This window comes from Corapipo altera, unplaced genomic scaffold (genome assembly GCF_003945725.1).
Source record: "Corapipo altera isolate COAL_440 unplaced genomic scaffold, ASM394572v1 1b, whole genome shotgun sequence".
Classification (NCBI taxonomy): Eukaryota; Metazoa; Chordata; class Aves; order Passeriformes; family Pipridae; genus Corapipo; species Corapipo altera.
The window spans coordinates 18,890,644-18,916,781 of record NW_020884881.1 but is presented as its reverse complement, the minus strand read 5'-3'; the positions used below and the strand labels follow the sequence as shown (position 1 = coordinate 18,916,781).

General features: G+C 48.3%; 1 protein-coding gene across 3 annotated transcripts in view; it reads left to right on the top strand.

Annotated features, from left to right (window-relative positions):
- Positions 1 to 24,524, top strand: part of GATA3 (GATA binding protein 3) — a 29,044-nt gene extending 4,520 nt beyond the window's left edge. Inside the window, exons 1-6 of one of the 3 annotated variants that reach the window (XM_027639987.1) lie at positions 3,570 to 4,088; positions 4,730 to 5,352; positions 7,910 to 8,446; positions 11,370 to 11,515; positions 17,026 to 17,151; positions 23,052 to 24,524. In XM_027639987.1, the coding sequence (XP_027495788.1) occupies positions 5,112 to 5,352; positions 7,910 to 8,446; positions 11,370 to 11,515; positions 17,026 to 17,151; positions 23,052 to 23,336 (1,335 nt within the window). In that variant the 5' untranslated portion in view covers positions 3,570 to 4,088; positions 4,730 to 5,111 and the 3' untranslated portion in view covers positions 23,337 to 24,524. Of the gene's footprint in view, positions 1 to 3,569; positions 4,089 to 4,729; positions 5,353 to 7,909; positions 8,447 to 11,369; positions 11,516 to 17,025; positions 17,152 to 23,051 lie in introns of those variants that run through there. The other 2 variants (XM_027639988.1, XM_027639986.1) reach the window with 2 other exon arrangements.
- Positions 24,525 to 26,138: the final 1,614 nt, after the last annotated feature.

Genomic DNA, 26,138 nt, shown 5'->3' with positions numbered 1-26,138 from the left:
CTATTTTAACAGGAAGACCTGAAGGAAAAAAAATAAAAGCGGGGACTCCCGGCAGCTTTAGTGCCCTTTGACTGATCATTTTTGGGGGAGTGGAAGGTTGTGTGACCGCCCCATCTCACCGAGTTCGGGATTTTGTTGTTGTTGATTTTATTATTATTTAATTCTCTCCTTTTTGGGACTGTAAGTGACTTGTGTTAAAAGCGTTTCCTCGTGACCTTTTAGAGCCAGAGTTAACCCCATTTCCCCCCCCCCCCCCCCCCCCCCTCCCCAACCCCGGGGGGATGCTGGAGCCCCCCCCCCCGAGGTCCCCTTCCCCCCTCCCGGCAGAATTAACCCCCGAGCCCCCGACCCTTATCTGGCGGCTGGTGGCGAGCTTGGGGCTAATTGCTCCAACAATGGGCTCCTATTAACGCCGAGCTGTCACTGGAAACCCTGCTGGGGGCTGCCGCGGGGGGGCGAGGTGATGGATCTGCAGCCACAGCCTGGGAAAAGGACGGTCAAGGCCAGCGCTCCTCGCAAAACCCCCGGGGATCACAGGATAATCCGAGGAGAGGAGGAAAATGACTTTTTTTTTTTTTTTTTTTCATGATTCCTTTTCCCTTTTTTTTTCTTTTGGTCTTTTGGTGGGGGCAGTGTTTGCCCTCCCCACCACGACTTCCTCCCGGCTGGGAAAGGAATGGGAAGATCGAGTCTATCCAAGATGGGTTGAAAATAAAGGGACAGCCTGAGAAAACTAGATTTGAAAGCGGGGTCCTCCTCCCGTTACTGGGGCTGTGGCTGCGAGGGGCAGGCAGGGGACAGGATCCCACTGTGACACCCTTGTTGTCCCTCATAGGGGCAGGACGAGGCCACTTCTTTTCCTCCCGCCACTGATGGGACTTGGTGTAGTTGCTGATTTATTATTTTATTTTACTTATTTTAATTTTTATTTTAATTCTCTTTTTGCTTTATTAATTTTAATTTGCATTAATCATTTCGTGTCCGCCAAACAGTTGAAGGAAAACGGTTTCCCCAGTGCCTCTGGACAGGCTAAAGGCACGTTTTAAAATGGCTTAGCAATTTTGTGACCTCTGGATGGAAATTCCCCTCCTGTGATCCCACGGCTGAAGGTCTCAGGGCTGTAACTGCCGGAGGGAGGGGGGGTGGGAATCTCAGCTCACCTGCCCAAAGATCCCAGCTCAGCACTAGACGCCCCCCAGATGTTAAAAGAGAGAAGGTGACTTTTCCCAAGCTCTGGAGACCACTCTCGCCCGCAGGATGTGCTTCTGGTGCGGGGAAATTTGGGGAGGCGGAATAAAGGGGCAAATCCCGGGGAGACACTTCGCCCTCACATCCATAAAACGCTTAAAGCTGGGGAGGGCGGGAAGCGGAAAGTTTGTGCTCTTGGACGTTGCTCTCCTCTTTACCGTCCTGCTCCTCTCAAAGAAACACCTCCCCAAAAGAGGGCCCACCTCGGTGCTGGGGCACCTTAAGCACCCCAAAACACCCCCACACAGCGAGGGTAGAGGCCGTGGGGTCGCCTGGTGCGGAGGGACCCGGCGGGTCAACCCGGGAAGTGCATCAGGAGAGATCGCGCTGTTTTCCCTTCCGTTTCCCCCCCTCACAGTGCACCCCAGCTCCTGGGGTGTGTAAAGGAGGGGTCACCGCGCAAAATAAAAAAGCTACGGGCAAAGCGGGTTCTCTGAGTGGGGGGAGAGAGGAAACGCGAGTTTTCCCGGAGCGAGTTAAAGCCCCCGGCTCGGGGAGGGCCATCCCACTCCTGTCTCCCCCTTCCCTCCCGTGCCCCCGATGGGATGCCGGGAGCGGTGCCCGCTCCCTCCAGGCGGCGGGGCTCGGTCCTGGCGGCGTCGGCGAGGCTGGGCAGGGCTGGGGAGCGTCGATCTCCATCCCTCGGACAGTTCTGGGAGGGGGAGCTGCCACCCCCATCTCGGCTCGTCCACCCTCCTCGGCGCTCCCAACCCGGCACGTTTCCCGGGTTCCCCCCTGTCCGGGCTACGCCGACCCCAACGTATGGCTGATTCTCGGTTTTCATACCTGCCCCGGAAAGTGACTTTTTAAAAAATAAAATAAATACATGTATGTGGATCCCCACGGCACATCCTTCAGGCGTGAAACCGCAGCGCTGCTGCCCTGTCCCCACGCCCAGCGCCAATGGGCTGCGCCGGGGGCTTAAAATCAGGCTTAAAAATGGGCGCCCTGGAGGACCCGGTGCATCCGTCCATCCATCCGTCCATCCGTCCATCCATCCATCCATCCATCCCGCCGTCGGGAGGCTCAGCTCCGCCGGCCGTAGAGCGGAGCCGGCTCCCCGGTCAGGCTGAGCCCAGCCCGGCGGCACCGCCGGGACACCGGCACAGCCGCTGCGGAGCCCCGGGTTTAACGAGACCCTCCCGGTATAAAAACTCTTCAGCGGCACTTCCTCCCCAGCCGGGCTGCGCTCCTGCCAGTGCGGAGAGACAGAGGCACCCAGTGAGTGACTTGTTCTAGTGCTTTTTTAAAAAAATAATATTATCCTTTTTTTTTTTCCCGTTTCTCCTTCATTTTTCCTTTCACTCCCCACCCTTTCCCTTCTTTTCCTTTTCCTTTTTCTTTTTCTTTTTCCTTTTCATTTTTCTTGTTCTTTTCTTTTCTTTTCTTTTTTTTCTTTTCTTCCTTTTTTCTTTCTTTCTTTCTTTCTTTCTTTCTTTCTTTCTTTCTTTCTTTCCTTCTTTCTTTCTTTCTTCTTTCCTTCCTTCTTTTCTTCCTTCCCTTTTTTTTTCCTTCTTTCCATCTTTCACTTTTTTTCCCCCCCTCTTCCTACCTTTCCTTTCTCCTGGCGTCTTTTGTCTCTCTCTTTCCCTCTCTCTCCCTCATTCTCCCTTTCCCCTCTCCCCCTCCCCTGTGTCCCCTGTGTCCCTGTGCCCCGTTCCCACCCCATTCCCGGTGGGATGCCCCCTGGGCACCGCTAGGGGATGCCCTGGCTCAACGCAGCGCCCGGGCCGGCCCGGAGGGGCGCGGAGGGGCAGCCAATCAGCGCCTCCGGGGGCCGGGCGAGCAGCCAATCAGCACCGCTCGCGGCCGGCGCCCCAGTTCCTGCCCGTCGCCCATTGGCTGAGCCCGCGGGGGGGCGTGGCCGGCCGGGGCTCCCGGGGGTCCCGTCGGTCCCGTCCCGCAGCCCCCCAAGGGATCGATGGATCCCCAAGGGATCGATGGATCCCCAAGGGATTGATGGAGTCCCAAGGGACGGAGTCCCCCGGACCCAAGCGATGAGCCCCCCCCGTCCCCTCCCGACCCCCGCACTGACCCCCCCATCTCTACCTGACCGCCCCCGACGTGCCCAGTGGAACGAGAAAGGGGGGAGCAAACCCCCCAAAACCGTGTTATTTGCGAACGCGCGGCCGTTTCTCTGCGCTTGAGCCCTAAAAAATAACAATAATTCAGTCCTTAAAAATAACAATAATTCAGACCGCTCTAAAGAGGAGGAGAGGCGGGTTTATTTCGGGGGGCGGGGGGCGGCCCCCGAGGTCCCGCACCTGCCGGCGCATCCCCGCTCCTGGGGGGCTCCGATCCGCCTCGCATCCCCCCGGGAATCAGCGGGATAACCCAACGCGTCCCATCCACGCACCACCGCCCGGGGTGGACGCTCGCGGAGTTTCTGGGACAGCGGGAAAACTTAACTTCCCCCTTAAAAACAGAGAATAAAAAAAAATAAAATAAAAGGCGGAGCGGAATGAGAAGAAGTTGTCGCCGGGGGGTTCCCGTGGGGGCAGCACGGGGGCGGCCGGAGCGCCCCGCCGGTCCCCTCCTCAGGCGGGGACAGGCTCCGCCTCCCCCGGGCTTATGACACTGGAACCTCCTTAAGTTGCGTCTCGCCACAGCTGTCTGTAAGCACTGAGCCGGCTGGCGCCATCCTGCTCCTTTCAGAAAGAATGCCTTCCCTGTAAAAAAAAAAAAAAAAAAAAAAAGAGAGCGAGAGAGAAAGGAAAAAAAAGAGAGAGAGAGGAAAAAAAAATAGAGAAAAAAATTGGGCGAGCGAGAGAGCACAATCTGATCTGATCAAGCACTTTCAGCTTCATCCCTCCTGGGTCACATACTGCTTCTCCACCAAGGTTTGTGCGGAATTTCTTTAGCAACTTCTCGCTTTTTTCTTTTTTTCACCCCCCTCTCCCCACCCTCATTTTCTCCTCTCTCTTTCCCTTCACTCCCACCCTCTTCTCCATCGCTTTACCCCCTCCTTGATTTACCCCCCTCCCCCTCCCTTCTCTTTTCCCCCCGTTCCCCCCTTTCTCGGTTGCATAATAATTAATGAGCAATCAAAGTGACTCGGGGCTGCGGAGCAGCGAATGGCACAAGTTCTCACCGGCTTAAGCCACCGGAGCTTCTCAGGTGTAAACGGAGCAAATAAACAAATAAACAAACAACGGCGACGACCAAAAACAACAAAAAAACCCAATACCCCCCCCCCCCAAACCCAAGGAAGAGTAAGAGCTGGGCGGCAGGAGCGCGGTGGGAGCTGCTGGGCTCCGCTCCGAGCCGGGAGAGAGCGAAAGAGAAAGAGGCGCTGGGAGAGGTGGGTCCAGGGCAGAGCAGGCGCTTCCCAGGGATGGCTGCCGAGGGATGGGATGGGTTTTCTCCTGCCTAAAAAGTCAGGTGCTAAAGTTCAGAACTTCTCAAGCACGTTTCTCTCCCTGCCTCTCTCTCTCTCTCTCTCTCTCTCTCTGCTCCTTCCCTTTCCTCTCTCTCGTTACAGGTGATCAAAGAAGACAAACATCTGCAACAGAGCGGAAGATACGAGGGGACCTCACTTCGCAGAGAACTTTTTTCCCTGATTTTTTTTTTGTTTTCCTTTTTTTTGTCCTTTTTAAATTTTATTATTTTCCCGATTTTTTTTCTTTTTCTTTTTTTTTTTTTTTTTAAATTTTTTCTTTTGGAATCGATCGTTTATCACCATAACCCTCCCTTCCTCCGCTTTAAAACAAACCTAACCAGAAACATCCCCCAAACTCGCCGAGCACTTTTCCCCGCCCTGCATTAAGTCCAGCAGCGTCTCCCCCTCCGATCTCAAGCCCTCCGCGCCTTGTTGAGGAGGAGGAGGAGGAGGAAGAGCAGCGGCGGAGCAGCGAGCGCGGAAGATGGAGGTCTCCACGGACCAGCCGCGGTGGGTGAGCCACCACCACCCGGCCGTGCTCAATGGGCAGCACCCGGACTCGCATCACCCCACACTTGGCCATACCTACATGGACCCCACGCAGTATCCTCTCGCCGAGGAAGTGGATGTACTTTTTAATATCGACGGACAAGGCAACCCGGTCCCTCCGTACTACGGCAACTCCGTGAGAGCCACCGTGCAGAGATATCCCACGGCCCACCACGGTGAGTGCCCGCGCCAAGACCCGGCTCCCCCGGGGCTGACCCGGTCCTGCCCCGCTCCCGGTGCCGGTCCCGGCGGCTCCGCGCTGCCCTGAGCCCCGCCGGCCCCGCTCCTGTCGGACAGACCCTCTCCTGCCGGCGGGGAAGCTACGTCACGGGTGGATTTTGGGGCTGGCTTATTGGAAATAAATAAAAATTCAGGCTTACTTCCTTTCTTTCACTTTCTTTATTTCTTTTTCGTCTTTTTTCTTTCTTTTTTATCCTTCTTTCTTTCTTTCTTTCTACTTACTTTTTTCTTCGTCCTGTCTTTCTCTCCCATCCCTCTTCCCTCTTTTTCCTCTCTCTCTCTTACTGTCCTTCCTTCTAATTCTCTCCCTTTCATCTCCCTCTTGTTTTCTTCCTTTTGCCCTCTCTCTTTCGCTTTGGTTTCTCCCCCCTCTGTTTAATTAGGTTAACAGTTAGTGTTTTCATACTGTGTTTAGTTTTTGCACGATTAAGCTGCTCTGTGGAAGCAAAGCAAGCTGGAGAGCAGGGGTGTGAAAATGACCCCGCTGTCCTCACGCTTGGGCTATTTCATTCGCACTTGGTGAGCTTGTTAGGCTTGGGTCGAAAGTTTTGCACACTCACCCCGGGTAGCGCCATGGTGCGGGCTAAAAATAAGAAAGAAACTAAAAAAAATATAGCCTGTAGTGTAATTAGTTATCAGACCTGGTGTGTTTTCCTGAGGGTTCTGCAGGAAGGTAATGATCCACCATGTGAAGTTTGTTCCTGGGTTACAGCTTTTAGAAAGGAGGTGAAATACCTGAGGCCGATGGGGCCCAGGTCAATGGAGGGATGAATACTTTCGTACCACCTTTTATGAAGAATTGGAGAGATTCAGTCTTTATTGGCTTGAGTTTACCTGTATGGTTAAAAAAAAATAGGGAAAAGATAAAAATAAAAACGGAAGGAAAAGAACAGATACTGGTTTGTGAAGCCGGACTGTGACCTCCGTCCTAGTGAAGTCCAAGTCCCCGAGATTTGCAGTGGAAATCACCCCAAAATCAAGGAGAAGAAAGTGCGATGAGCGAGTGGAGATGGAGCCGAGCGGGTTCAGGGGGCTACTCCCAGCCCTCAGCAACTTGTTGAGTGCGAGCCTGCATTAGGCTCCGCTCAGTAACTGCATTGTTCTGCTATTAGTCCCTTTAAAACAATTATTTCTAAGGATCATCAGCCTTTGTCCTTTCTTTCTTTCCTTTCCTTTTTATTTCTTTTTTCCAATATATCAGCAGAAAGTGGAAATGCGGTCTCTCTGATCTAGCCTGAATATTATTTACTATGCTACTTCCTGGAGAAGATAATGAATCTTGACCCTTTCTATTCGTATAACCCACCTTCCCTTCCTTTCGAGCAGCTACTTTCAGTATTGTTCACAAATGTCTGGTACGGTGAAAACCAGTTTGGAGCTTTTCTAGACACACACGAGCTCCCATGCAAACATACCTGTCCACAGTGCATCAGCTCTTTAACTATCTGTGCCTCTATACATCTGTGTTTGCATCTCTCCTGTATATTTAGCAGTCTCTATACACAGATCACGATACCTACAGAGGTTAAGGCTCTCTAGATGTCAGTGAGTTTCCAGGGCTTTATTAGCAGGCACAAACTTGCTCTCTTCCAGTTGAATAACTGTGTTTTCCAGCCTAGAGCAATTTGTTCAAGTTGCTGTAGATTTGGGTAGATTGGATTATTTAGATATGTTTTTCTATTTGTGTAGCAAGGGCCGAGATGAATTTAAAATATTAAGTACAAGCCCTTAAGAATACCTATAACCAAAGGGTAACAAAATTGACTGTGTAAATCTGGTGGATTTTTTTTTTTTTTACAAAGTCCAGGTCTGTGTTTTAAAAGACAAGTGAAATGTCTCCTGTCACAAGAAGGGGATGGAGTGTTTCTTTTGAGGCGGTTGGTACGCTCTGCATGTGCCGTATTACCACGAAAAAGCCATCTAACATTTCTGTGCAGACTCATGGAAGAAGAAAAGACAAACTGAGCAGTTTGCGAAGTTTATCAGCCCTATTGGAAAGGCTATTAGCATGTCTGAGGGCATCTTCTGGTCTTCTTCGTTTGGCCAGAAAATTCCCAGGGTCTATAGCCCACAGCTGCGTTCGGGAAATCATTTCCCAGCTAAGAAAAAACATGATTTCTGCAGTCGGGGCTTGGCAATTTCACGCAGGATCTCTGCTTCAAAGTCTTCATGGGATTGCCTGGAAAAGGGAGACAGTCAAGCAGGACTCGCCAAACCCCGTGTCACAGGGCTGGCACCCCTGCTCGGAGGGTCCCGACCCGGAGACCTGTTCCTGAGCAGGACCGGGGCTGCCACCTCGAGCTCTTGTAGCTTTTAAATTTTAATTTTTGAAGAGGAGCGGGGTTTCGCATCAGATGTGATTTTGCTTGCTCCGCCCGCGTGCTCCTTCCTTCGGGAAGGAAAAGGGGGGAAACGTCCCGGGACCCCCACGTGGGGCTTTGCCAGGGTGGCAGAGGGATGAGGCCGACATGTGTCTGTGTTTTCTCCGAGCAGGGAGCCAGGTGTGCCGCCCCCCGCTGCTGCACGGCTCGCTGCCCTGGCTGGATGGGAGCAAGGCGCTGAGCAGCCACCACAGCGCTTCCCCCTGGAACCTCAGCCCCTTCTCCAAGACCTCCATCCATCACAGCTCACCGGGACCCCTTTCCGTCTACCCACCCGCCTCCTCTTCCACTTTATCCGCCGGCCACTCCAGCCCGCACCTTTTCACCTTCCCGCCGACCCCTCCTAAAGATGTGTCCCCGGATCCGTCCATCTCCACCCCTGGCTCCACTGGCTCCACCAGGCAGGACGAGAAGGAATGCATCAAATACCAGGTGTCCCTGGCCGACACCATGAAGCTGGAGTCCTCTCACTCTCGGAGCAGCATGGCCTCTTTAGGAGGAGCCACCTCCTCCGCTCATCACCCCATCACTACCTACCCACCGTATGTCCCAGAATATGGCTCTGGACTTTTTCCCCCCAGTAGCCTCTTAGGAGGATCGCCAACCGGGTTTGGGTGTAAATCGCGACCGAAAGCACGGTCAAGCACAGGTAGGGCTTTTGGCTTCTTCATCCCCGTTGCTCGGGAGAGGAAGCTGTGGGGGGAAGGCGGGGGGGCAAAGGGATGGGGCTGCGCCCCTCACTCCTCTCCGCATGCAGAGGGTTGCGCACAAGCATCCGTGTGATGAGCAGCGGGGGCTGAAGCCCTCGTGGGGGAGACACACACGGCACTTTACCTTCCCCACAGGTGGCTCTGCTGGGTTTATAACCAAATTCCCTCGTCCATCGCGGGCTGGGGGGGTAGAACCTGGCCCAGGAGCCCAAACCACCCACCCAGTGCCGCGGGGCTCCTGCCCCGGGGGCGGCCCGGCCCCTCCAGCGCCCACGGTGCGCTCATCTGCGGCGCCCGGGGAGGAAGCGAAACCGAGGGAACCGCAGCATTAGCGATCTCTCTGTATTTTAATAATGGTGCTAAATCCCGGCCAACTTCCCCCACCTGCCCTCCGCCTCGCTCTTCCCAGGGCCTCTTCCCATGCGGCGCCCGGGGATGCGGGGAGAGTTTTCCCCGGGGAGGTGCGGGGAGTTCACCCACGCAGCCCCCAGCTCCAGCCAGCTCTGTGCCTGGGGCTTTGGATCACCCCCGATGAAAGACCCTAAAAGTGACCCCCTGTCCGCCTTTCTCGGGGGGAGCGCGCCCCGCGGGGTGGGGAGTGAGGGGCTGCGCGGCTCCGGCTCCCGGCGGCTGGACACTCGGGGCTTGCAGATCTGTGTGCACCGAGGGCTATGTGTGAGCCGAGGGGTGTGTGTCTGTGTGTGTGCAGAGGAAAGGGCGATTAGTCAAAACTCTTTTTAATTTTTTTGTTTTAAATTTTTCTTTTTCTTCCCCCCCCTCTATTTTTTTTTTCTTTTTCCGAGGAGGCTGCTGCAGGGTTGCCTGGCATGAATGAGATCAGTTTTCAGGGTTTTTCCAGGGTGACATTTACTCTGTCTGTCTGAGCAGGGACTGTCTCTATTTAGCTGATATGTTTGAGCTAATCCAATTATTTTCAGACTGCTGCACGCGACAGTTGCATTGTTTATCCAGCGCCAGGAACTTTAATAGAGTCCGGATGCGGTTAGAGTGACAAAAAAACCCAGACCTGTATGTTTTGTACATGAAAGCAGGAGAGAGAGAGAGATGGAGTGAAACAAAAGAGAGGGACAGAGACTCAAACAGCCCCGGAGCGGCTGCCCCGTTTAACCGGAGGGGAACAAAACGACCTGGGTATTAACAGGAGCGGCTCCCCGCCTGGCCCCAGTACGGACCGGGTGCTATGTCCGGGGTAGGGACCGGTTTATTCTCGCCCCGGGCGGTGCTGAGCATCCCCCGGCCGTCCCGGCGCCCGCCGAGCCGCAGCTCCCGCCGGGGCACCGGCTGCGCGGTATTTTCAAACCGTCTTGGCCCCCCCTCCACCCTCCCCTCTTGTTTTCCTTTTGCCACTTTCTGTTACTTTACCTTCTAGAAAGACATCTGCGGTTCGTGATAAACCAACCCCAGCAGCAACACCTATTTTTTTTCTTTCTTTTTTTTTTTCTTTTCTTTTTTTTTTTCCCCTTTAAAAGTAGATTTTATCAAACTGGAAGCTCGCAGACAAAGAGGGTTAGAGCCGGAGAAAAAGGAGGGAGAGGGTGTTTTTCCAGGATGGAAGAGGGAGAAATGGCTGCAAAAGTATTTTATTTTTTTGTTGTTGGGGGGGTGAGAGGAGAAGGGTTCAGTGCAAAGGCTCTGGAAAGACGGTTGCTGTTTGTGGTTAGGGCACGGATGCCTCTTGCTCGAAGGCAGCCCAGGTTGGGGCAGCAGGGAGTTGGCTCTGTTGAGTTCACTCTGCTCTGCCCGGCTGAGGTCTGCTTCTGCTCTCAGGTCGGCCACAAATGGCATTAAGTACAAGAAAACCTCCCCTAATAAACCAAAGACCCAACGAAAAACCCCTCAATCCTCTGGAAGTAGCTGAGAGGCATGTCCTCAACGTCCCAGTTCCTTCCCTCAAACTGGGAACTGGTGGGCTGGGGGAGATTGTCCCCTGCAATAGTCAGGGAGAGGATAAAGTGGTGCCCAAAAGCAGGAGAAGGAGGGAAAGACCTTAATGAGGGCTCAGGCAGGTTTGGTGCTGTTTGCTATCCCAGACAGCAGGGAAGTGGATGCTGTAGAGAAACCAGAAGGGTTTCTGCAAGTTTTGGGTGGTGGAAGCTTAATTGCAAATTAATCAATAGCAGATATTGGCAGAGTTTTTGTGCGCTGGCTGGGGCTAGGGAGATGTTTTGGTTGTTGATCTGTGATTATTTTGGAGATCCTTGATGTGGGTTGACCTGAGGTCAGAGGTAGAGCCTCCCAGGTTCATGCACACCCCTGGAGCTCAAGGGGTGACACCAGGGTCCTCATACACATCAGAAAGAGGGGCATGGACTTAAATTCTGTATCCAAACAAGGATAGAGGGTTGGAGAGGGTTGGAGGCTTCTTGCAAAGCCTACCAAAGTTTGTCTGGTCCATATGGCAACATGGGAACTGGAAAGTTGTAGAAGTGCTTAATCTAAAGGTGAAGGGAAACTGTCAGTAGCCCTCCCCTCACAAAAGGAGGGACCTATAGGAGGAGTGAGAACTTCTCCAGGGAGTCCCTTGAACTACAACAGCATTTGGATTGTCATTGCCACCATCTCTCTTTCCTGCTGCTGGGACACAGGCCTGATGCTGCCTGCACAGTGGTGCTGGGGAAGGGAACAGGATCAGAACCCACCAGATTCCCCTGTGCCAGGGACATCATTCAGTCATGGCCTTGGACCTTTGCTTGGACATCCTTGAGCTTGGGGAAGACTGGCAGAGTCGGGCATGGCTGGGTCTCTTGGGAGGTTGTGAGTTGTTCTGGGGGGAGGAGGGCTTTCCCCAGCTCATTTCACTTTTGGTTTCCCTAAGTGAACTGTGTGCTCTCTTGTTTCCAGAAGGCAGGGAGTGTGTAAATTGTGGGGCTACCTCAACCCCCCTGTGGAGAAGAGACGGCACCGGGCACTATTTGTGTAACGCCTGCGGACTCTATCACAAAATGAACGGGCAGAACCGGCCCCTGATCAAACCCAAGAGAAGGCTGGTGAGTCTCCTTCTATTTTATTCTTTCTTTTTCTTCTTCTGCAGCTTTTGCTTCCTATCTGCAGCTCGGGATGGACAGGGAATCTCAACCAGCTCCCACGTGTCTCACTGTGTCAGAGGGCTGTAAGGAAGGGATGCTGGGAGAGATGATCCCAGCTGCTCTGGGCCTCAGTTGTCTGGTCTTCTTGTAAACTGCAAAACAGGTTAAAAAATCAAGATCCAGGGCTTCTTGTAAACCAGAACTGAGTTTTCTCCCAGGTCACAATGGGGCAGATGCCTCCACACAGTGCTTCTGGATGATGACCCATGGATGGTGGCTCTTACCAGGGCCTAAGGGCAGAATAACACTTTCCTAGTGATCAAAGAGATTATCAGGAGAACAGGATTTCTGCTGGGCTCTCCAGACTGCTGCCTCCACCTTCTTACGTGTGTCTCCATCCCCCTTGGCTGGGAGTGTCACGGAGAAGGGACCCAAACTGGATCCCAGGTGCCAGTGGGGTGTGAGACAGACCTTGGTCCTGCAGAGATCTTGAACCATCAGGTCCTGGTGCTGCTGGTACCCGGTGTGGTCATTTGTGCCTGTGCCATCTGGGTCTCAAATTGTGTCATTCCCCTTCAAGCTGGTGTGAGTGAGGACACAAGGCAGGGGATGGGGGTGTGTGCAAAGCCAAGTGTGTGTCCAGGTCACAGAAGCTAGAGGAAGATGAAATGTGCAGGTAAACATTTGAAATAATAGTTACAAGCCTGGCAACTGTTCTACATACAGGCAACACACTTCGGCATCCTCAGCGATCTACTCATGCAATTCCCTGGAAGCCACAAAAAGGTCTGGAAGCTGTGGGCATGGCTAATAAATATGCTGAAGTATATTTGGCAAATAATTAGACAGACCACAAGGGGAAAAAAGTATATCAAGAGGGGGAAAAAATTATGGTCACTGCTTGGGAAGTTACTGAATGTTTCGAATCGAGGCACGTTTGGTTTCATTAGGATTAAAGGTGTGGAAGGGCTCCTGGGAGCTGCTCAAAATGCGGAGGAAAAGTGACTCTCACCTCTCCATGGAATTTCTGAGCTGATGGATGGGTCTGGCCAGTTGTGTGAGGCTTGTGCCTGGTATGGGCAGACCCTGCAGGCGGGAGAGGGCTGGTTCATTGGCTTTGCATTCCCTGTGAAGGTGTTCACGGCCTTTGTCCGGCAGCTCTTAGATGTGGATCAGCTTCCTCACCTGGGAGATGTCCATAAAATTGGATTTGCTTTATTCCCTCTGGCACCGGGATGCATTTGCAGGGTACATTCCCAGGAGGGGTTATGCTGTGGAGAGCAGCAGTGACAGCTCTGTCTGGTCGTGTGAGTTTTGGGGAAGTTGTGGGTTTGTTGCTCTATCCCCCAAACTTCCTGCGTACAAAACCTCTCCATTGGCTTTTCCCATATAGGAAAATATCTGTCTCCCTCATCTTTCATAGCCTTGTTAGAAAAAAGGAAAAGCTTTCTAGGGAGGGAAGTACAGGCTGGAATTTTGATTTTTTTTTTTTTGGGTAGCTCTCTTGTTCTCTTCTCCTCCTCCCCCCCTGGCCCTTCTGTCTTATACACACAACCCTTGCTTTCTTTATTTTTTTTTTTCCTCGTTCTCTCTTTATGTGTAAAGTTAACTTCCTAGGAAAAAGCTGCCGGATATCTGAGCCCTGGAGATAACTCCTAAACAACAGCTCCGTTTCCCCAGCCCAAACACACAGGAGCTTGAGCGTATCCAAACAAGTGGAGGGGGAGGCAGAATAGGAAAGCGGCTGGAAAAGGGGGGGAGAGCTTTCAAAAAGTGTCTGATGGAACCACGAAAGAATGTCCCGAGTCACCCCGAGCCCGGCACATGTAAAATGAACTATATAAATAAATACATAGTAAAAGGTCATTCTTGGGGGAAAAAAAAAGAGAGAGAAAGAAAAGAAGTAAAGAGAGACCTTGTCTTGCATAATCGCTCCAATCTTTCGGCGTTTTAGTTAAAGTTACAAAAAGTTCCCGTTCTTTGAATGCGACCTTTCCTAAACGTGAAATTTGATTTTTCTACATTTTTTTTTTTTCCCCACTTAGCACTGTCTGGGGAAAAAAGAAAGAAAAACATCCCTAATGCTGTTTGCATCTGTATTTATTTCTCTTGCTAACTTCTGATTAAAAAAACAATCAGAAGGCACCAAAACTGGGCCTGTGTTTGCGTTTTGCACGTCTGGATGTGCGTGTGGCTGTGGCTTGATTGGATCTCTCCTGCCTAGTGACAGTAGGTGGAAGGCAGTGTGTGGATGGAGGCTCAGGGTGGGCATCCAGCTCCTTCTCTCTACCTCAAGTTTCCTGCATGACCTTGGGATGGTTTTGTAGGCTCTGGTCACAGCTGATGATTAGCTGAAACTAATGATTGGATTCAATGGGTGGGAGAGAGGAGGCAAAGAAATTCTGAGGTACTGAGAACGCAGCCCAAGCATTGTTAAATTCAGTGAGTGTTTTTGTAAGGGTGTCTTTTAGGTGAGATGGATGGAGCCTTGCTGGGTGAGGAGGCTCAGACAGCTCTGCTTCATCTTGGGGGAAGGTGGAAGGTGTGGAGATGTTGGTGGGGGGATCAAGAACAGGCAGATGGTACCATCACTCTGTTTAAAAGGTCTACAGCCCTGCTGGAGACCATTCCCGTCCCTCTCACAGCCAGTGACAGCCTTGTCACTGCTGAGAAAACCTTCTTTTAGTTTTTCTCCCTTTCCCTTCCCATGTGGATGAAGAGTTCTCCGTTTCCATGTCCAGTCACGCTGGTTTTGGAAGGATTACAGCCAATTTCTCAGTAAGCCCATGCACATGGAATCATATTTTAGGAAACTGATGCTTGTGACTTTGTGGATAAATCCAGACACTGAAAATGCCCCTTAATTTATCGTCCTTATCAGCATTTGGTCCCTACTGCACCGTCCTCAATTCCACCTTCTCATCACTACCAGTACTTCTGAAGTTGTGGACTCACAGGCAGCTGGGCCATGGGGTCTGGTCCTGCAGATGATATGGGGCAGCTAATTAGTCATCCCATTACTGACATGGCCAGGCCCCTGGTCGGTGATTAGCTCAGTGGATGCCATTCCTGGGAGCTTTACAATAGTGTTATTATTCATTGTTTCCTGTCACTGCCGGTTTCTCTGGTAGAAGTTGGTACAGCATAAAAGGTACCGTCCGGGACTGAAAGAGCTTAAAATATTCAGCTAATGATGCTGAATTTTCATAGGGGAAATACAGGAGTTGGAAGAGGTTTTAGAGAAGACAGTGAATGTTGTGATTTATTTGCTTATTTAATGTCAGAGTTTGTTTGAAGGCAGCAAAGTGGTGACCAGGCGTGTCTTTTGAATGCGCTTGCAGTAAGAGAAATTACGGTGAGCACCATGTAGAAACCCCAAATATCTTCAAAGGGGATGTTTCCCCTGTGTGGGCTGAGTCAAATATCACTGGTTTTTAGAAATTTCCTTAGGCTTGATTTTTGGGTCTGATAAGGGCAATGCTGCCACCGAAAGGCTCAATACAAGCCTCAGAGCCACTCGTGCCCCTTGGAGCCACATGTGCTTCCTGGCGGGAGTTGGGTGGCAGAGACCTGCAGACCCATCCCCCAGCTCTCAATGAGAACCCAGCTCTCTAAGGTGTTGTCTCTGAGCTGCTTTTGAAGCACATTCATTATCCTGGTGATTTCAGTGGGAACCAAATCTGGGTCTATGGCATGGCTGGGAGGAAGGCAGGACTGAAGCGTGTGTGCTACACATCAATATGGGGCTCTGCTGTTCTCATGGTGGGATGCTTTATCTTCTGGCACTGGGATTTTTGCAGCCAGAGACCCATTTGCCGTTCCCAGCTCCTGCTGGTCATCAGCATGGAGAAGTCAGTTAAAGGCCTCCTCAGGCTTGGGATCGGCTCGGCTCGGAGTGGTTTATGGTCAGGCAAAATGGAACTGTCCCCAAAGGCAGTCCGGGAGAGCCACTTGCTGCCAGACCAGGCCCTCTGTGATGCTTCCTAATGCTCGTGGGCATTGTCTTATTTATTTTTTAGACAGTCCTTTTTGTCTAATTAAAAGAAAAAAAAAATCCTCCTCTATCTAAAGCAAAACCAACTCGTTCTCTCTCCACCTACGCCGCATTCAATTATGATTAAAATTGCAACATGACCTAACAAGAGTTGGTATTAACGCTAACGCTGTGCCAGTGTCCATGTTTGCATTTTGGGTTTGTTGTACGGTATCCAAAGATGTGGTATTTTCTTTCTTTCTTTTTTTTTTTTTTTTAAATGTTGGATGCACCACAGTGTGCGGCTGTGTGGGGTGAGGGGTAAATTTGAAACAGTAAGAGCACAAAAGAGAGCATTAAAGGCTCAGTTCTGCAAGGTGCCAAGCATTGCTATGATCTGGCAAATCGCTTAAGCACATGTTTTAACTTTAAGCACATGAGCAGTCCCATTGAAAGCAACGCATGGGGATGAAATCAGAGCTCTGGGACTGTGTCATATTGATGAAGAAGAGATAGGATGGGATATAAAGGCCTTTTTTTTTTTTTAGGAGCTGTAGGCACTTGCACACACGCAAAAATTCGTGCGCGCTCTCGGGGCAGTCCGAAAACTCCTGTTCCTCCCTCAGTGGCAGAAGGGCAATTTGTTTTCTAAAGTTACAATTTTTAAATGATAACACAAATTCATGCATGTGAAAGGAGAGCGACTTTACTAAATTTGACTTTGCTAAATCATTATCACAGCTAAAAGAAAAAACTTCTCTATACACTTTGGCATGTAGAGTTTTTTTTTTTTTTTCTCATTCCTACCCCTTTTTGAAATGGTAAATTCTGCTCTTGGGCTCTTTACCAGTTCTTAAATAAACATGAAGGTTTGGGCTGCAAAAAGGGTGTAATTAAAAAAGTTGGGATTCTTGCTCTTTGCCACAGTGTTATTTCCGATCTGGATCCTGTATCCTTTGAAGCTGAGCTGAATTTGCAGGACCGGGCTGTGCCTGCGGTCGGTCCCGGCGAGCAGCTGCCCACCCGGGTCTCACCCGGCGCTCTCCGGAGCCGCCGTGACTCATGCCTGTTGACTGTTCAGGCCCTGACTGCAGAATTAGACCCCTCGGGGGGTCTGGGAGAGTTAAGATGGAAAGGCACGTTGGCATTTAAATAACATTTTCCCCTCTGGAATGGGCTGTGCCAGCGCTGCTAATTTTGATGAGTTCTATCAGAGGTTTTAGCACTCACTTTTAGGATGCCCTTTGGCACCTGATTCAGTTCACATATAATTTGGGATTAAAGTACCTCGGGGATTTTTTTCACAATTATTATTTGTTCTCACAAGTCAGTTTCTGGAGGCCTCTGCCGATGTGCGTCAGTCTTGCAGGGTTGATGTTTTCTTTCTCAGAAATTTTGCTGATTGCATTTATTTTAATTTTTTTTTTTTTTTTTTTAACACGGGTGTTTTCCTCTTTCTCTCCTTCTCTTCCCCTGTCTCTCTCCCTCCTTCCCACAGTCTGCAGCCAGGAGGGCGGGCACGTCCTGTGCAAACTGTCAGACCACCACTACCACCCTGTGGAGGAGAAATGCCAACGGCGATCCCGTCTGTAACGCCTGTGGGCTCTACTACAAGCTGCACAATGTAAGTGTGACTGTAACACTCAATTACAGGGCCTCAGCTCCAGTGCTTTATGGTCCAAACTCTTCCTTGACTTAAGGATTTCCAGTCTTGGGTGGAAGAGACCCCTGTTATCCCTTTGAGGACCTTGGGGGTTGGAGGGATGAGTTGTCAGCCTTTCAAACACAGCCTGTCCAACTTGGGAAGGTATAAAACAGGGCTATCCGTGGGTAATGTTAGAGCTTTCTCATGCCTGAGCCAAGAAAGGAGGGGTGGATCAACACAGAGAGACATTATCTGCTGCTGATTGGGCTCAGAGGGTTGGAAAAGACAATACGCCGTCCTGCAAGCTGATACTCCTACTATGTGTAACTTGGTTCCTCCAGCAAATACAAACTCTGGAGAAAAAAGCAAAATGTGCCAGCATTTAGATCATTCTTGGGTTTGTGGCTGCCTTTGTCCAGTCCCCAAAGATGATTTATTTCTGTCTTGTGTTTGCCCTCTTTGACGCAAGCGATTCCTAAACCAAAAAAGGACTTGATTTAGTTAGTGGGTTGCAGAGTCTGCTCAACCTGTGATGTGAATTTTAAAGCATCTGTCATGGAAGGGAAGGAGAAATGAAATGAAATGGCTGGCAGATTTAATCTAATATCTCCATGCAAAGCCAGCTTGCAGGAACCAGGGATATGTGTCCCAGGGAAAGAGCTAAAGGGACCTGAAAAGTTTTCTACTGAATAATAGTACTAATAAAGGACACTTAAGGCTACTCCTGTTACTCTCATTCCACATATGGTATTAGAATAATTATTATGTCAGAAGAAGGAAAAGGCTTGCAATTTCTCTGCTTGGATAAAGTTTTGTTTTATTTTTTTTTTTTCCCAAGTGGTTGATTCCTTTATGTTTGATTTAGAAATATGGGGTTGTGTTTTGCCCTTATGTCTACCCATGCAAACACATCAAAGACATACTGTGTTTCATGGGGCACCCAACCCATGTGGTGTCTCAGTCTCTTCCATTTGTTATTTCAAGCTCTTTGGTTTCTTAGGATGAGTAAACAAGTTTGGATTAAGTAGAAAAAAAAGCCAGCAAACAACCAGGCTAATTTTTCACCTGTTTCATGGGAGGCATCTCTCTTGGAAAAAAGGAAAATGTGTTTACCCTTTAGCGGGCAGGTGTCTCAGCACGTTTTGAGTCCCATGTAGCAAGCAAAGCTTGTCATCAAACTCTCAGTGTGATCACTGCAAACAAACAGGCTGGACCCAGAGCGAAAGCTCTCAGAATATCACAAGAAAATATTCTGTTTGCTATTTCCTTGGCAAGAAGGGAGCAAGGTCAGCCAGCTTCACTGGGGGAGCCTGTGCTTGTGCTCTGTTTTCATTTTGGTCTTGTAGTCACCAGTGGTAGGACTTAAATTGTGTAGTTTGGGAAATTTATTGGGAGACCTTTAACTGAGCTGCATCTCCTGTATCCAGCAAAGCTTTTTGTAGAAAATAGGCTCTTTCCAAATGACACTGGTTGATGCCTGTGTTTGAATGAGATGACTTGGGCCCTTGAAGATGATGTAGTTTCTCCACAAAAAGAGGACAGGATGATGAATGTCTACCTTCATTGTAGACATCTGACTGGAGGAATCCTTCCTAAGGTGTCTGGAATGGTGTCTGAGTGTTGGGGCTCTCCAGTAATGTAACTGCAAGAGCACATCCTTTTCTTTTTCTCACTGACATTGCAAACCTGGTTGGCCTGAGTTGACCCCTAGATCCACTGTTTAGGGAAACGCAGATCCAGCTGTGAAATCTGTGACATGGGGCAGGCCTTGAGCACATTGGAACCATTTTCATGTTCATTAAAAACTCCAACAGCTGCTTGAAAGCTCAGCAGAGCTACTTACCAAAGTCAAGTAGTATCTTGCCTTATGAACAGCTCCATTAATGGGACCTGCTTAAATGAAACCCCCAGAGGACTTAGATCCTGTGTGCAGTAGTATAAGTAGGCAAGGGTACTAAAATCTAGATATGAGTGGGTAGATCCTTTTTAAAAAAAAGAAATTCTTAAAATATTTAATTATGACTGCAGTGAGGAGTGTGAGCCTGCTCCCCATGTGTATCTTTTCTCTATGGGTTTTACATCAGGAGAGGCATCAGGAATAGAGAGGCTGATTGTAGCATGTCCCTCCCAAGCACCTGAGCGTCGGCACAGATGTTGTGCCAATGCTGGTGGAATGTCTGGGTGCTCAGAAGATGCCTTAAACCTGTTTCGGGCTAGGCTGTAGTAAACTCCTGGCTGTTTTTTCATCCATCCCCCTCCCCATTTTTTCTTTTCTTTTGGTTTAATGAAATTTTCTTGGACTTTAACATCATTAGGATATTTTCATGGATTGATCCGCAGTTGAAACTTACCCAGATTTTATGTCCACACCGGGAATGACTGCAGTGAAAAGGCTATTTTTTTTGCATGGTGTTCATTTTTTTCACGGAGCTATATCAGTTTGTTTTACTGTTGATTCCCACAGCTTAAGCAAACCCATTTGTCAGTAGGATATAAGCAATAATCATAATAGTCTTGGGGTGCATTTAGTGGAGCTGTTGGCATTCCTCCCACTGACTTCAACAAGAGCCGGCTCCATTAACACCAGTATTAACAATGACTAATATTTCACATTGATACGGTGCCTTTCATCCCGTGGCATCCCAGAGTGCTTTCTAAGATACAGCCAGCCTGGAAGATTAACCCAACATTGTAATGACTATGTCTGAAGGATAAATCCGCTTCAGTGACAGGACCTTATTGAGGTCAATGGCAAAATCCCATTGTCTTCAGTCAGAGCAAGATCAGACCTATAATGGTTAAGACTATCCCCTGCATTTGATCTGTTGAATATGAGGTTCTCATCCTTGTTATTTTAGTCCTTAGAAGCAGGATGAGCCTTTGTGCACTTCAGGGATGGGTGGGAGTGTGTACCTTGCTGGAGGTGCACAGCAAACTGGCCTGTGCCCATAGAAGTGAGTGATTTGCCACTGTTTTTGGCAAAATTCATCAGAAAAGGCCCCTTTCACAATACCCTAAAGCAGGGCTGTGTGTCCCAAGAGCAGAGCAGTCAGTATTTTGCATATGATAAAACAAAGAGCATAATTTCTGCCCGTAATTAATTGGCTCCATCTGAAATTAATGAATTTCATATACATGCGTTGGGCTGGTTTAATTTTAATTTAGCATGTGTTTGTCATTTTTATCAGAATGAATTTTCACAGACAAGGTCTTCCCTCTGGGTCTTTAATTTCTCTACCCCAGAAACAGAGATGGGTTCATGGCTTTGATGTTTTGGGGACCACTTTAACCCTGCTTGTGAATGGTCTTTGAAGTCACTGGAAAAATTTTCCAGCTTGCTGCCTCAGCTGTGCCGGTCTCACTCTTTCTTACATTTATCAGAGTTCTCATCTATTTGCACTTGGATTGGTTACCTGCTAGGAGTGTGAGACCATGCACACTGGGATGATGTGTCCAGCCAACAGCTTGGATGGCAGCTCTGACCCCAGCAATGGGGCTGGCCATGGCTTTGCCACCGCCCTGAACAAAACCGATATTCCCATCCTTGAGTTTCATGTCAAATCGTGGCCTGGGCCAACCTGTTCTAAGAGACTGAGTGAAACATGAGAGCTGTTGCTCTGGGGAGATGTTCACTGTCCTGTGGGACATGACACCAAGTAACACAGGGTCAGGACCATGTGCTTGCTCCAAGACCCAGCACAGCCCTAGTCCAGCACCAGGCTTATGTCACTTTGCCACCACCAGCTCCTGAGCTCACACCTTTGCTGCTTCACCTGCAAATTAGTTCTGGCTGCTCCTGGGTCTTTGTGTCATGATACAAATCCTCATTAGAAGCTGGGGAGGCTGGGGCTGAGTGGGCCTCCTCAAATCTGAGCTGGAATTCATCAGAGATTCAGACTTCCTGGTCCGTTCCAGCATTGCTGCCTGGTGGGGCTCCCTTAGTACTTCCTCCTGGTTTTGAACCTGGGCAACACATTCCTGCTGGCTGACTGAAAACAGGCCAGGCAAAGCTTTCCCATCCCAGTCACTGATCTGGAGCAAAGGTCCTTCCTTTTGTGTGGATCCCCATTCCCTCAGTGAGGACGGGAACCCAGGCAGAGAGGTGGTGTTGCATTTGGAGCCCATCACATTTGAAGTTTTACTTCTTGCTGGCCCATGTGTTGGGCTGCACATGGGCGGATCCTTCCTAACTTTAGCTGCTGGCAAGCAGGGCTGCTCCTTCCCAATCCCTTCATCCTGAGGTAGAGGAATCATGTAAAAATTCACCCATTTTTAGGTGAGGTGAAGGTTCCTATCACTGCCGGTGCAGAGAGCTTGGGGTCACAAATTCAGACTGGCATGATGAACTTTGGGAATGCCTAAACTGGAGATGAACCTGGTCCTTCCTCTTCCTGTGCCTCCATCTCTGCATGTAACAGGGAGTTACTGCATCCCAGCTTCCCTGGGGAGAGAAATCCAAGAATGATTCACATCCTGTGGGGAAAGAGACCAGGAATGAGGAGCAACAAGTGAAACTTTGCTGTGTTCTGGGAGAAGGGAATGCTTTGCTCCTTGTGCTGATTTAAGGTCTTATGGGTGAAGAGCTGCTCAGGACCCTTGCAGGCACATTTTTCCATTGTCCTTTGCTGGATCTGAGACAGTAGATCCTGGTGGACAGGGGGTTCATCTTTTCTCCCTTTTCTCCCTCTTGCAGAATACCCCTTGTGCCATCATGTGCTCACATTTATTAAGAAAGGTGGTTCAGCCTCAGGGTGATTTGCTGGGCTCCTCTGCCTTCTGCTATAGGTGAAATTCTGCAGGGGAACCAATGCAATACCCACATAGACCCCCAAGTCCATATTTTTAAGGTTGTTTACGGATATTGGATGCATAAATCCCTTCCCAAGTGTGGTTTGTGGGGGTTTCACGTCATATGTGCTAGTGCATATCATGATACTGTCTCTCTACGCAGCACAGAGTCACAGAATTGTGGAATAGCCTGAGCTGGAAGGGACTCATTAGGATCATCAAAGTCCAAATCCTGTCCCTGCACAGAACAACCTCGAGTAATAAGTGTTTCTTACGGGAGGTCCAACAGATTTTTACTACCACCTCCTAACCCTGAGGGATTAAAATTGCTGCTGTGTAGATCCATGCAGGAGAATTTAATGTTTAATTTTACTACAGATATGTTTGTATGCAAGTAGAAAATGCTCTGCTGGTCAGCACAGATACCTGTTTCAACCTCCCCCCAAAAAAACCCTGAAAGGCTTTAGAAGTAAAATCAGCTTGGCTAAAGTAAACCAGAAAGGATGATTAGAGAAAAATCTTTGGAAAGCAGAAAAATAAGACAAAGACCTGACACTTTTGTGAAGAGTTACCCGGCTCCCTAATGCCACTGTGAAAGTTTGAGACCCCTCGCAGCACTGAAATCCCAGCAACTCTTGCTGATAATGGTTTTAGATCAGACAGGAAGCCTCGGGGTGAGATGGTGTCTGTGGGGAATATTTCTAGGTGATAATGATTGGTTTTGTTCCTAAACTCGGTGCAATTACCTAATGTGCAGATAGTTGAAATTTTTCAGCTGCTGTGAGTTATTCGGGTATGTTTCGCTCCCATGTGGCCAGCAATTTTCTGTTGTCTTGTCTTCAGAAATATCCGAACTTGGGATGTCCTGGTGGGATCTGAATTTTGGGATGGATGGGGAGTGTTTGTGTAGCCATGGCACAGGGGAAGAGGTTGTGTAACGATGGCAAGTGGGGTGTACAGGGGGGGAGAGAGGCTGCCGACCAGCTGGTGCTGGGCACACCCCCAGGACAAGGGGCATGGGGTACATGGATCCTATGGTGATTTGGGGAGAAGGGATGGAAGCACAAAAAAAATAATTGATTTTTGTTTAGATTAACAGACCCCTGACTATGAAGAAGGAAGGAATTCAGACCAGAAACCGAAAAATGTCTAGCAAATCCAAAAAGTGCAAAAAGGTCCATGACAACCTCGAAGACTTTCCCAAGAGCAGCTCCTTTAACCCCGCCGCCCTCTCCAGACACATGTCCTCCATCAGCCACATTTCACCTTTCAGTCACTCCAGCCACATGCTGACTACACCGACACCGATGCATCCTCCATCCAGCCTCTCCTTTGGACCTCACCATCCTTCCAGTATGGTCACTGCCATGGGTTAGCAAGAGACTCCCCTGCTGAATGCTTACAGTCTCAAAATGAGATTTACTTTATATACTTGCATTTTTGCAGGCGTGTGGTTATGGGTCTGACGTCCCGAATCAAATGGGAGGGGGAAAAAAAAAAAGGATTAAAAAAAAATAAAATAAAAAAAAAGTTATTTGAAGGCATAAGAGAGAGAAAAAAAATTAAAAACACAGAAAAAAACTACAAAAAGCACAAAAAAGGAAAAAAAAGAAAAAAAGAGAAAAAGCAAAAAAAAAAAGTTTTAAAAAAGTGATGTTTGCCACTTTTTAAAGGAACTCACTATGGCGTCTATGTATTCTTACCCACTGAATCTGGATACCATTTGTGAATAAGCCATTCAGAACTTGCATTCCCTATTGGACAGGATCTCTAGTGCTGTGAAAAAAATAAAATAAAATAAAATAAAAAACGCTGAACATTGCATATAACTTATATTGTAAGAAATACTGTACATTTGAGGAAGACTTTATTGCATCTGAGGAGCTGTAAAGAAAAAAAAAAGGCATGAAGGACTCCGAGAGAATTTTTTTTTAAAGGAAAAGAAAAAAAAAAAAAGAAGATGGGAGGACAATTTAAAAACCAGAAAAACAAACAATGCAGACCAAGAGGAAACGCGGTCTTACGAACAAATGGACCAACTGCCAGTCATGTCTTCTCCTTTTATTTTATTTTTATTTTTATTTTTTTTTTGTTGGTTTTCTTTTCGGTTTCTTTGTTTCCGGGGAGGGGGAGGGGGCTGGCTAGAACGGTTTTGATGATGCATTAACTAACTAACTAACTAACTAACTAACTAAATAAATAAAAGCTGTAGGGAGATCATTCATTTTTGGGCCACGGGCCTTTTACATAGGAAGTACCAATGGTGTCAGGCAATCAGTGTTAACATGCGGACATTGCCAACAAGGGGGTTTCAGATAGCCATTCTCCAGGTCTATACGCATTGTGAACAAGTTCCTGTAATTGTTGTTTGTATGTATAATTCAACGCACCAAAATAAGAAAGATGTAGATTTATTTCATCCTATTATACAGACTGAATGGTTGTAAAAATTTATTTACTGCTAGTGATAAGACCTGCTTTTTTTTTTTTTGTTTTGTTTTCATATTTTTTCCTCCTTTTTTTTTTTTTTTTTTTGGAGAATAAACTAGATTAAATTCTGTTGACTTAACAGTGTTTCGTGCTTGGGAGTGGGAAAAGGAATATTTTTCTTTCTTTACTGATTTTTCTTAAGGTTTGTTTGGATGGTATTTATTGCATAGTTACCACGGGTATGGGAATGTGTGTCTCTGCGCTCATGCTGACGGCCAAAGCAATGTTTGCAGTGGCTTGATAAAAAAAAAGATAAATCACAGAACAAAGGAAAAAAACCCTCAAAAATAAATGGACTGCATGTTAGTGTAACCCCACTGTCCAGTGTGTGCTCCCTGACCTTCGAATTGCAGCCCAGCCGCTGCCCCTGTGTGATGTTGGGCTCCCACGTGGGATGGGTCCCTTTGGGTCTCAGGCAACCATGGCCAAACTGGAGTTGAGGAAAATACAGGACTGAGACAAATGCAAAGGTACAGCAGAGTTCTTGTGATCCTGGATGCTTTTTGGACAGTGTTAGAAGAGACCCCAAGATTTTGGACAGAATCTGGAAAAGCGCTTTCCACTCTGTCTCCTTGGCTACTCAGTGATGTAATGATTAGTCTACAGTTGAGAACCTGATACGAAATCAGGATGGACCAGATCTGTCCCTGTGCTTTGAGGAATGGGCAGAACCTGTTACAAAAGGCTGGATTTGATGATAGAGGAAAATTCACAAAAATTCAAAGACCATCAACCAGTCCTTCCCTGCAAGAGCTTTCTTTGAAATAGTGGAATTTTAATTAATATTATTACTGATAACAGCAAAGTTGGGCTCTTATAATTTGATTTCTGGTGGTTTAATCCTTAGAAATCCATCCTTCTCTTACTTTTAAGAATTTTCTTATCCAGCTTCTTTATGCTGTCACAAGGGTTGGGCATTTACCTTCTAAATTAAGAGTTTTATCACCCCACTCCATTTGCTGGAGATTTAAGTGTGTTGTGATAAGACAGAGGTTACCAAGGCTGTGAGAAACCACTTGAAAAATCCCAAACAAAAATACAACCCCCAAATGTGAAAACCTCAACAGACTTGACATGCAAATTATTATTACTTTTTTTTTTTTTAATGCCAAGTGAAATAACGGAGTTCTTTCTACCAGAAGCATGTGTGCTCCTGCCTTTCAGTGCCAGGTGGATGGAGAAATATCATTATATTTATCAGATGCTGTTTTGAACCCACTCTCTCTTGAGTGATATCTGAAGGGGTAGCAGTGGCATGGTCTAATGTTATGCTGCAGGATGGCTCATGAGTGAGGGTGTTTCATGTAAGAAAGGCCACTTCAAAACTTTCAGGATGACTGTGAGGTCAAATGGCCAGTGATTTGGGAGCGGGGGAGGAGGGGCAGAGAACTGTCCTTTATTTGGGCTTTTTCTCCCCTGTTTCAAAATGAACTTACTTAAACCATGTCTACCATAAAGGAGCATTTAGCAGATGGAAGCGGAACAGGCAGTAATCGTTTTGTAATGTTGTATATTCTTTCCTTTCTTCTCTGTTGACAAAAATGTGTAAAAAAAAAAAAAGTCAGAACAAATGGCACACATTTAAAATCTTATGTTAATCACCTTTCTGCTTTCTCAGTTAATATTTTACGCATAAAGACTAAATGTTGAGATAAAACAGAGTGAAGAATTATCGAGATGCAAATAGA